The 12235-nt window shown below is 38.2% G+C and overlaps 2 protein-coding genes across 2 annotated transcripts; one reads left to right on the top strand and one right to left on the bottom strand.

The window, feature by feature from the left end:
• C12H12orf60 (chromosome 12 C12orf60 homolog) lies at window positions 1–717 on the bottom strand. The gene has a single exon (XM_044228631.1). It carries the CDS (start codon window positions 715–717, stop codon window positions 1–3), a length of 717 nt encoding a protein of 238 aa, XP_044084566.1.
• Window positions 718–3554: 2837 nt separating this feature from the next.
• Window positions 3555–12235, top strand: SMCO3 (single-pass membrane protein with coiled-coil domains 3). Its single transcript, XM_044227400.1, has 2 exons — window positions 3555–3627; window positions 11450–12235. Exon 2 carries the CDS (start codon window positions 11466–11468, stop codon window positions 12141–12143), a length of 678 nt encoding a protein of 225 aa, XP_044083335.1. The 5' UTR covers window positions 3555–3627; window positions 11450–11465; the 3' UTR covers window positions 12144–12235.

Here is a 12235-nt window from a genome sequence, read left to right as displayed (position 1 = left end):
CTAGGGCATGGGAATTTTGGATTCCATAATATTTATGGCTTTTTGGAGGATCTCTAAGATTGGTGCCAGAGTTCTGACAATTTGCTCCAACTGATTTACAACTGACTCCATGGTATTCTTGAAATGTTCAGCTTTTAACACATCCTGCAATTTTTTCAAGATGTCTGCTGTACCGATTTTGGATGGACCCGGACTTTGGTTTTTCTCTGAGGTGTTGGCCTCTGATTGGTCTTTGGTGTCTTTTTGATAGAGGTCACTTAACTGAAGTTTCATGATAGGACATGTCATCAAGAGTGAAAGAGAAGATTCCAAAGTGCCAAGGATGTTAGTGCTATTCAGTGCAGCAACGATGACTGGAGTGTGGACATTCTTGAACATTTCTCTAGCTGACTGCTGCAGCTCCTTGACATTGGCACTCTTCTCAACCATAGAGCAAATCGCTGTCGCAATCTTGGAACATAAAGGTTCCTTTTGCATCTGGTCGTACTTTGCCTCCAGGACACACTGTAACTCCTTAAAGACTGTGAATAGTTGTTCAAAGACATCCTTAACGTTAGCATCTTCCTTCACAGCCAGGGAGTGGATCTGGGCATTCATAGTGCTGTTAAAAGATTCTATAAGTGTGTTAGTGAAGGCAACAAGATCTTGCATGTGAAAGAAAAATGTTTTGGCAGCTTGCACCAGCCTCTCTTTATCCTTTTCTGACTCTGAAGACATTTCTCCAGCACAAAAGTTTCAGCACTGCAAAACAAAGTAGTAATCCGGATAAAAACTTAAATTATTTATTTGTCAACTGCAAAGAGACTGATCTTAAAATCTAAATGTGGAAAATAACCGCTGTCAAGGGTAGGAAAGCTACACCAGCTATGGAGCAGGAATTGATCCTGTGCTTTAATAAAAATAACAAAAAGATAATAATTAAAAGATTTTCAGCCAAGATTGAATATCGTGCACTTGACCCTCAATTGGATATGCTGATATACGGAGTAACCAGTTCTCAGGCATTATCCTCAATAACTATCCGATCTGGTGGAGAAGATTGTACAAATCTTAAAAATTACATGGACGAGCTCTGGTTCCAGTTAAGATAGAGCAAGCAGACGCGGTACAATCTTTCCTATGGAGTAGAACTAAAAATTCTGGACAGAAAAAGTAAATAACCATCAGATAACTCTGAAAGGTGAGCAACAGCAGACCAAAGAGGTAGAGTACTGCACTTCAAAGAAGATCAAGGTCATCTGACGCCAACTCCCAAGATGTCTGTCTTGCCTGAGAATGTTTCTGTACTTTCAGTACAACTCATCCTCTTCTGCCGTAGAGAGGAGTGTTGATGTCTCTAACCAATGTTCATGAGGAGAGTTCTGGTGGAGACATAAAAAGATAGGACTGTGAACGTGGCCCCAGGGGTCCCAAACCAGAAACCCACAGGCAAAGTCCAACCCGCAGATGTGCTTTGTTTGACCCAACAATTGCTTGTATCAACTTCTAAATTTAAAAACTGAAAGATAGAAATCTGGATTGCTATTGCTTATTGAAAAAAATGAGATTAATTGGCAGCACAAAGCCCACATTATGAGTTAGAAAAAGTGATTGGATCTATGGCTGCCCTCTTCAAAGTGGGCTTTTGCCATCTACATCCCATGGTCTGACACTAAGTGTTTCAACTACGTGCGTCTCGTCATACCCACTAGTATAGTTTATATGAAGTAAGCTTCCTGAAATCCTCCTCATATTACCTCACAATAAAAAACTTCAATGAGGGGTGCCTGGGTGACCTGCCTTTGGCTCAGGTCATGGTCTCAGGGTCCTGGGATCAAGTCCTGCATCAGGCTCTCTGCTCAGCAGGGATCCTGCTTCCCTCTCTCTCTCTGCCTGCCTCTCTGCCTACTTGTGATCTCTGTCAAATAAATAAATAAAATTTAAAAAAAAAAACTTCAATGATTCACTATTGCCTAGTGAATAAGATACAACTTGCTGGCATGGTGTTTAAGATCATCTAGACTGCTCTCAATTTTCCACTACTCATTTCCCTCACTGCTCTTGTGTATATCCTGGGTCACCAGTGTAATGGACTAAGTTTATGCCCTGAAAATGCTCCCAACATTTTGCTAGCCCCTTTGTTCATAGTATTCCCTCTACCTGCATTCTCTCCTCCCTACCCCACCCCACACATCTATTGAAATCCTATTTGTCCATCCATCGTTACTTCAGATACACTGTCTACACACATCCTATTTCCCTTTTATCCCCGTACCTCGTAAGCCCCAGGATATGTCAAGTGCAAAATGATCCACTGGGACAGAAGTAAAATAGTACTCCACTTAGTCCTCCTTTAAAACTATAGAACAGCGCCTTTAGATTTTATATATCTCCTAGCTGGACCCTCAGTGCTGTATCCTCTACCCACCCCATAACAACAGAAATGAGTGTTGTTAACGTTAAGACAAATGGCTACCATTTAGGAAGGTTTTGCCATATATCAAGCACTCTGCCAAATTCTTTACATGCATTATCTCATTTAATCCATATGACAACCCATCAATTACAAACTAATACATCACACAATGAAAGCCTGGGTTGCTCAGTCGGTTAAGCAGCTGCCTTCAGCTCAGGTCATGATCCCAGTGTCCTGGGATCGAGTCCCACATCGGGCTCCTTGCTTGGCGGGGAGCCTGCTTCTCCCTCTGCCTCTGCCTGCCACTCTGTCTGCCTGTGCGTGCTCGCTCTCGCTCTCTCGCTCTCTCTCTCTCTAACAAATAAATAAGTCAATAAAATATTAAAAAAAAAGAAAGAAAAAAATTAAATTAAGTGACTTTTCCAGGGCTACATGGCTAGTAAGAGATATTTGGATACACAAAATCAGGACTGTCCAATTCTAAAGCCCATGGGTTTTTTTTTCCACTAAGTTATGGGGGCTGGGGTGATTGTTTGCTTCTGAGGTGTCCCTGCTGTAGATGAATCTGTGGAGGTGAGGACAGAATGTAGAGGGAAAAGCATGAAAGACTCAGTTCTAAGCTTTAAGAGAAAGGAGTCAAGTTAGTCTTTAAGGCTTTCCTATGGTCAAGGCATTCACCGACCCAGTGAGAGACGGTGATAAAGAGCAGGAAAGAAGAGTGCACACACAAAAACCACATTTGGTTGCAAATATCTGGGTTTTTACCTCTTGAGAACAGAAACACAGGCATCAGCAACAGATGGAGGTCTGAATGCAACAGAAGGTAAAGGAAACTTGTGTGTGGAATAGATGGCAAGACAGAATCGCAGAACCTGGGAGCAGCGCAGGGCCGTCGTCTCTGCTGAGCTGGATTAGCTCGGTCGCACAGCACTTTTCAACCATAAAGTCCATTAAGGAATAGACAGTTACATGTCTCGCCTCTTTATTCGCCTTTCAAATTAGATGACTTAATACATACTAATTTTATATTAATATAGGAAATAGAAGAATTCAGAGAATGAGGATTGCAGAAATAGTAGATAAAGCAGACAGGCAGAGGGACCCAGCAGAGACCAGCAAAGGCTGTAAGTCATCACATTCCATGGAAACATCCAGATGAAACCAGATGAAAAAGCCCTTTGACAATATTCCTAAACAACCACTAGGACTACTGAACTCAGAAACACAGCAAGGTAAGCGATATGGCTATTTCTACTAATATTGGTATGATATTCTGTTTCTCTGCATTAAAGGGTATTTGAAATAACATGTCAGTCTTGAATCCTAGCCATGAATATAATAAAGTCACAAAACAACTTTGTTCTAAGAGGATCCGATGGCCGCTTCCTTCTGAGTATTTATTTCTCTGAAGACACCAGATAAAGAAGAAAATGAACAACTTATGTAACTGATTAAGTCAGAGGGGAAGAGAAAGCAGTAAAGATAGCAGTTTTAGAAAGCACTGAGGACAAAAAGACACCTGTGTATTGTTTACATAGATTGTAGCATTTCTTTTTATGTCTCTAACATCAATATAAGTACTCAGGATCTGTGAAAGAAGGAATGTGCAATCTAATACTAGTTAATTTATAGAGTTTCTGCTTTCTCATAAACTATATTACATTTAAATGCTGTCTGTCTCCAAATAGACTGTTATCTTCTTGAGGGCAAGGAACATTGTCTACTCTTTTTTTTTTTTCCTAATGTCTTAAGGCGTAGAAGTAGAGGATTCTCCCCTGAGCACTTAACAAAGGCTGATGAATGTCACTGATATTCTGCTTTCTGGTCAGAAACGTTCTCTAGAACTTACATCAGAAAGAGTGTCACCCCACCGTCAGCAACTTCTTGGTTTGGTTTTGTTTTAATTAAAGCCCAGGGTTTTGATTTAAATTAAAGGAGGAGTCTCAGAACGAGTCAGTAACTGCTATTTTCTCTTGAAAAGCTTTTGGTTTCACCTATCCCCTACTCCCAAACTCCCAAATAAGTGAACTTCCCAGGATAGCTGGACCCAATATAGGACGGTGAGGAAAGCGACAGCAGGGAGAAATGGAAAAACTCAGAGAGCATGAATGACTCAACACTGGAGGCTGAGATGTGTTTTCTTTGTCTCTTTTTCCTTAATTGTTGCTATGGGAATAGTTCAAACATACACAGAAGTGGAGATGATAAAATAATCAAGTGTCATATACCCATAACCTAGTGTCAAAATTTTTCAAAACAAACTTGATCTTATTTCCTCTGTAACTCTATTCCACACTCCCTTCCAGATTCTTTGGAAGCCAGTCTCAGAGATCATGTGTATCATATCATCACTAACACACCACCATGTATTTCTACAAAAGCAAAAACTCTTCTTTTTGAAATTTAACTCTGTGATTCCCAAATTAACAATATATATTTAACAGAACTATCTTTGGCTTTGAAACATACACAGTGCCTTGCTATAAAAATTTACTTTTGATGGTGGTATAAAAGTTTTTGGAATGCAATTTGCAATACATATCAAAAGATAAACATAATAAAAACTTTATTTCTCATGGATTATACAATTCTTCTGGAAATTTATCCTGAGGAAATAATTGAGATAATTGGAAATGGGGAAAAAACTGTGTATTAAAATGCCCACTACAATACTGTGATAGGGAAATAACTGGGTATTTATTAAATTATGGTTGATATCTTATGGAATATTTCATATAATAAAATTATTAGAAAACTAAGAATTTGGGCAGGTGTTTAAGTAAATTAATGTAAGATGAAAATATTGTTTCAACTTGGTAAAAATATTTACACATTTAAACAAACTTTAGGAAGGAACAACGAAAAAAATTTAAGATGGTAGGTTTATGGGTTTTTTTCTTTCTTTATTTTTAAAGCGTTTATATATTAGTTGAATTGACTTTATACTTTAAAGTACTTTTTTATCAAATCTTTTACTTATAATTTCTTCATGTTATAATTCTACCATCTATCAAAACATGTATCACATGTCACTTTCTCCACAAAGCTTCCTCTAATCACCTCAATATAATTTCCTTCTTTAAATTTCTGTAACACTTGACATTTAGCTACTGTTATTCACAAAATTATCCTGAGAATTTTTTATTTGAATATGTGATAATCAATACATTTTCACTTTGGAAAGTGATTCCTTTCCCCCAAAAATTAAAACAACTCTACAGTATCTCTAAATAAATCTTAACTTTTATAGACAATACATCAATACATCTCTACTATTTCTTATACACTCTTTGATGTTGAATGTTGATCTTCTCATTTCAAAAAAATTGACAAGGTTAGTTTCAGTGAGAATCCATTTCAGGTTAGTCTTTGTTTCCATTCCAGTTTCAGAAGATATGCTGACCACTGGAATCAGCATTTCCAATATTCTTTTATTGTCTGAAATAACAAGTAATATTACATATACAATAACAGTGCATGTGATTTCCAAACTTCCTTTGGCAACAGAGCAACAGAACTCTCATTAGATTAAATTTTAAGCACCCACGGTCCAAATACAGCAACAAGCAAGGTCTGGGGCTTCAGCAAAGGCTAGGGTGAAAAAAGCACGCTGGGGAGCAAGAGCGCCACCTGCTGGCCATCAATTCTTCATCAGGCTGCCTTACCGCTCTTAGGACCTACCTCATATGAACCCCGACAACAAAATACTCAAATAATGGTAGAAACACAGCAGTTCAGCAGTGGATGCTAACTGTGCAGAGTGAACTTTTCACAGACAATGAGCACTATCATCTGATAATAAACAATGTAAAAATCACATTTATCACACCAACGGTGCACGTATTAAGAACTGGATTAAGAATAACATTTAGCTACTTATAAGTGCCAGTCTCTAAAATTCATTTATAAAGTGACTTTGAAATGATTTATAAGGGGTGCCTGGCAGGCTCAGTCAGTAGAGCATGTGACTCTTAATCTCAGGGTTATGAGTTCATCCCTGTGTTGGGCACAGAGCCTAACTAAAAAGAAAAAAGATTCTTGTTTTATTTTTAGAGATTTTACTTATTCATTCCAGGGGCAGGGAGCGGAGGGAGAGGGACAAGAGGATCTCGAGCTATGTGCAGAGCGCAACGCAAGGCTCGATTTCAAGAACCCGAGATCCTGACCTGAGCCAAAACTGAGAGCCTGACACTCAACCAACTGAGCCACCCAGGCACCCCAAAAGAAATGTTTTGTTTTGTTTTGTTTTTAAGATTTTATTTATTTATTTGACACAGAGAGAGACACAGTGAGAGAAGGAACAGAAGCAGGGGGAGTGGGAGAGAGAGAAGCAGGCTTCCTGCCAAACAGGGAGCCCTTCTCCGGGCTCAGGACCCTGGGATCTGACCCTTAACGACTGAGCCACCCAGGTGCCCCAAGAAATGATTTTTAAAAGACTGAATTTTAAAGTCAATATTTAAAAGGTCATGCCTGAAAATGTAGTAAGATAGGGAAAAGTATGTATGGCCCAGACATCTTTTAGGTAAATATTATATATCGTTGGTAAGACATCCCTTAAGGCGTGCCGAAGTAACAACTAGGATCTTCAAGGAAGGTGGCTCCAACTGATTGCAAGGCTTTTGTTTTGCTCAGTGAAGTAAACACTTCCCAAGTCAGAGCTTAGTTTAATTGTCAGGGGCAATACTGGAAATGCTGCACTTTGCTAACTCTTTTTCCGCATGGTGTATAACCTCTCCTCTAAGTATCAAGCATATATCTAAGAATAACAGTTTGAAAGGGAACAAATTATTAACCTTCCCTAAATTACTGAATGTTTCCATATAGCCCTAATGTTAATACATATTAACCTGTAGATTGTTGAAAATTTGAATTTGCACAAATGAAGCACGAGCCTTATAATTTCAAATGACATAATACTTTCAGCTCAACAAGTGATTTGAAGTCTGGCTTAACTATTTAACTAGATTAAAAATGCCATAAAAGCAGGACCCATGTCCTTTTCATTTTGTGTGCTCTATAAAGCTCGGCATGTTACCTTATCCATAGTAAGGTACTAGTCCATTAGATAATTTGTTACTGAATTATTAAACTGCTTCCTTCACCAGGCTCTTCAAATTTCACCTGTCCAAAAATAATTCATTAGTTTCACCTTCAAACCCTACCTCTTCCTCACCTAATTCTCTATTGTTTATCTCACCGTTGGGGTGAAAATAATTTTGAACTGTATTCAGTCCTGGGAAGATATGAGGGCAGGCTTGCTGAAGATCTAGAAGGCATAAGGAATCCTTCCAAAGTCCTTCCCCAACACAAAAGGAGCTAGGAAGGTAAGCCCAACTCAGAAAAATACAAGTCCTTTTATGTTAGATTTGAAAACTAAATCTAAGCACATTATGACATCTTACTCAAACTTGTTACTGACACAGAATTATAGACTGCTATCTGGAAACTGGGAGGAAGGTATAAAAGTGCACGTGTCAGGCCTTGGGGATATAAAAGAAAGAAAATATAATTGAAAGAGTACTTGGGTTTTGATTTCTGGTAAGATTGAAGTCTTTTTATCAATTAATTAGCTACCATGCTTTTACTGTACAGAGTTGCTTGCTCATTTAGCTGTTAGATAACTACTGTTTTTCTTATTGATAGTAACTGTCATTAGAAATTCATACTTCCATTTTTCTTGCATTTTCCCCAGTTTCTTTTTAGTTCTTTTTACATAGCCATCCTTGTTCGTCAAACTTTTCCTTTGATTTTAAGCTTATAAAGCCTTCCTCCATACAGACATTTGAAAATTATCAATTTTCTTCTATTTTATCATTTTTTTTTACAAATATTACGCTAACTTTTAAAAATTAATTTCTAGGGGCACCTGGGTGGCTCAGTGGGTTAAACCCTCTGTGTTGGGCTCAGGTCATGATCCCAGGGTCCTGGGATCAAGCCCCGCATTGGACTCTCTGCTCAGCAGGGAGCCTGCTTCCTCTTCTCTCTCTGCCTGCCTTTCTGCCTACTTGTGATCTCTGTCTGTCAAATAAATAAATAAAATCTTTTTAAAAAATTAATTTCTAGGGACGCCTGGGTGGCTCAGTCGTTGGGTTCAGTCATTCAGCTCAGGTCATGATCCTGTGGTCCTAGGATTGAGACCCACGTTGGGCTCCCTACTCAGTGGGAAGCCTGCTTCTCCCTCTCCCAGTCCCCCTGACTGTATTCCTTCTCTTACTGTCTCTCCCTCTCTCTCTCTCTCTCTCTGTGTCAAATAAATAAATAACCTTTTAAAAATTTTAAAAATAGGGGCACCTGGTTAAAACCTCTGCCTTCAGCTCAGGTCATGATCTCAGGACCCTGGGATGGAGCCCTGCTTCGGGCTCTCTGCTCAGCAGGGACCTTGCTTCCTCCTCTCTCTCTGCCTGCCTCTCTGCCTACTTGTGATTTCTGTCAAATAAATAAATAAAATCTTTTTTAAAAATTTTTTAATAAAATAAAATTAATTTCTAACCCCAAAACTAGCCCATTGTGCCAGGAACATTTTCAATTATTATTGATTTGAAAGTCTATATTTATCATATATTAAATGTATAGAAGAGTCTGTTTCCAGAACTATTTTGTTCCATGATTCCATCTACTCCTGCAACCTGTACAATACTAATATTATTTTTATGATGCTTTAATATTTGGGGAGGATAAAGTCCCATCATTACTTTTTCCTGAAAAAAAAAATCTCATCTATTAGTTTTGTTTGATTTTGTTTCAACTCTTGGAAGAAAATAAAAAGAAAATGGAGTCCTCTCCATCTGTGTGGGACCTGGGTACATTTCTCCTCAAGTAAATAGCACGCTCATTTTTTCTTTTACGATTAATTTGTCAGGATGTGTTAAAACAATAAGTTAACTATGAAGAAACTGACCATTTGGAAGTATTCAGCCTCCTATCCTGGAGAAAGTCTTAACTCTCCATTTGTTTATCTTTAGGTAAATAGAACAACATACCTTTTCTGGAAGCTATGCCTTCAGATAAAGTCAAATGATAACTGCTAGAGATATTTTACACTTTCGCAGGCTAAGAAAGATTCCTCTCACCTAAATGTCTGAATAGGAATGTAGTTGATGATCTTCTGAATTCAAAGTAAGAAACTGGAGTTTTCACTTCATGATAATATCTGAAAACTAGGAACCAAAAAAGAAAAAGGTTGAATGGAAAATTTCGGGAAGAAAAAAGGAGAAACAAAGTCCACATTCATGGTTATCAAAGTACAGTTTTGTCACCCAATGTTGAGTTGGGGAATATTTAATAAATCCTCAACAATTTCTTTAAATTAAATTGAGATATTTTCTAAGTACTGCTGTGGAAATTTGTGTAACACATGGGTCTGAGTGTGTGTGTGTGTGTGTGTGTGTGTGTGCTGGATTTGAGTTAAAGATGCAAATGAATTTCTGACTGTGATAAGTTTATTCTATTAGGGATACCAAGGCATTTTTCTAAACTGAACAGCGTAAATGATTATGTTCCCAATCCACTTAAAATCCCCTTCCTATTTCCAAATTATATCTTTATGGCTTGGAGGACAGGCTCTTTTCATGTTTACTTTCTTGAGAGAAAAATATCATTCTTTCATTCTATGCTTGTGAGATTCCCCATATCTAGGCTAAAAGCCATGGTCTCAGAGTGGATAGGGCCCAAGTTCATTAGAATGTTGTTTACTCAAGAGAGAATGTGCCAGACACCACAGAGATTTCATTCTCTCTTTTCTTCTAAGAGTTTCAACTAAAAATTACAGTGCCAAGCACATAGTAAGACTATGCGAAGTATGCATATTATAAGATTGTTCTCACAGGCCTCAAATTTTTTAACCAAATAAACTCTGAACATACTTGTTCCTATTTTCTCTGCATAATACTCTAAGCTAGAAGAACAAACACAAGAAGTCTCCGGCCTGATTCATTGTATTCCTTCTACTGCATACTCTTGCCACTTACTCTTTAATACTTTCATGAAATGGCATTATTTCTTTTCTAAGGTCAATTCTAGCTAATCTTCACTGTGCCCAAGTGCATTATAAACCAGTTTAAATAATTTAACTTCTAAGCTTTGCAAATGAGACCACAGAGGTAGTCATAACCGCGCTGTTCCTGCACCATGCCCACTCTCTCCCCCAGTGAGATTTTAATCTAAAGAATGTTTCATAGGGACGCCTGGGTGGCTCAGCGGGTTAAGCCACTGCCTTTGGCTCAGGTCATGATCTCAGGGTGCTGGGATCGAGTCCTGCATCGGGCTCTCTGCTCAGCGGGAAGTCTGCTTCTCTCTCTCTCTCTCTGCCTGCCTCTCCATCTACTTGTGACCTCTCTCTGTCAAATAAATAACTAAAATCTTTAAAAAAAAAAAAAAGAATGTCTCATATATACTCTTAACATGAAAATTTTTTGTAAAGATTCTGTGCGTTGCCTTTGATGACCCCCAGGCTTAGAGAACAAATAATTTGTTTGTAAAGACATACAGAGTGACTTTAATATTAGAAATTAAGTTAACAGTCTCTAAACAAAATTAGACATTAATAACCCTGCAAATTCAGAGATTTTTAATATTCTTCTGGCTCTACTAATTTATCTTCCAATATTAGAGAAATCAATCTGGTAGGTGTATTCAGTGTGCTAAGTAGGGTCTGGAAAAATTAAGGAGTGCCGGTCATCAAGAATCAACCATATCAAACTGCAGTCTATGTCAAACCTTATTAAATACAACTTAGAAATAATCACATCTATTTACGAATAATCAGATGCTTGATAAACACAGATCTTATCATCTAGGATTTCTCTCTACCACAAAAAAAGCTAATGCCTCATTTATTGCATCAGTAGGTGGCATTGTCACCCACATTCCCATACACTGACTCTAAGTTTCATAAAAATAATTGTTTTAAAGAACCCGTTGAATTTTCTGAGGAATTCCTTAGATAGCACAGTGCTATTTTTCTACTCATAAAGTAAAAGATTTCTTGGTCAAATGCACACAGACAGCAGGTATTTTTCAAAAGTTTTAGTGAAGATTTATTACTTTATTTTTCAGAGATTATATTTGAAACATGTCTCAGAGTGACTTCCTCTATCCAGAGAATCCACGGAGAAGGCAGGAAGTAAACCGTCTTCACCAGCAGCTTCTTGACAGTTTATCTGATAGCTTCCATGCTACTAATAAGCTGATTGAGGTCTTAAACATGCACTTGGGGTGCAAGTTGGCCTCCATCGAGATGAAAAGAGATGGGACCATCAAAGAAAACTGTGATATCATCATCCAAGCCATGATGAAAATCCAAACTGAACTGCAAAAGGTTGATGAAGCACTGAAAGATAAGCTAGAGCCAACCCTCTACAGAAAACTTCAGGATATTAAAGAAAGGGAAACAGAGAAAATTGCAATAGTACAAAAGGTCATTTCAGTCATCCTGGGAGAAGCTACTTCTGCAGCCAGTGCAGTAGCTGTTAAACTTGTGGGCTCAAACGTCACAACTGGCATCATTAACAAGCTGGTCACTGTGTTAGCTCAAATTGGTGCTTCTCTCCTTGGTAGTATAGGAGTTGCCGTTCTTGGCCTTGGCATAGATATGATCTTCCGTGCCATCCTGGGAGCAGTGGAGAAAACGCAGCTTGAAGCAGCCATTAAAAGTTATGAGAAGCATCTGGTGGAATTCAAGTCAGCTTCAGAAAAGTATCATCATGCCATTACTGAGGTCACCAACACGGTGAAACACCAAATGAAATGAACAGCCACGGTGCCACTGGAATATTTTTCTGTGTCTCAATAATAGTGTTTTGCTTCTTAGATTGGTTCATTTTCCGTTAAGTTTCCAACATG

The sequence above is a fragment of the Neovison vison genome, chromosome 12, assembly GCF_020171115.1.
Source record: "Neovison vison isolate M4711 chromosome 12, ASM_NN_V1, whole genome shotgun sequence".
In the NCBI taxonomy this organism is placed as follows: Eukaryota; Metazoa; Chordata; class Mammalia; order Carnivora; family Mustelidae; genus Neogale; species Neogale vison.
The sequence above is the reverse complement of the archived record's forward strand: the minus strand, read 5'-3'. Positions and strand labels throughout refer to the sequence as shown.

Excerpts from the sequence above, each read along its gene's own strand:
- C12H12orf60 (XM_044228631.1), bottom strand. The coding sequence starts at position 717 with ATGTCTTCAGAGTCAGAAAAGGATAAAGAGAGGCTGGTGCAAGCTGCC.
- SMCO3 (XM_044227400.1), top strand. The coding sequence starts at position 11,466 with ATGTCTCAGAGTGACTTCCTCTATCCAGAGAATCCACGGAGAAGGCAG.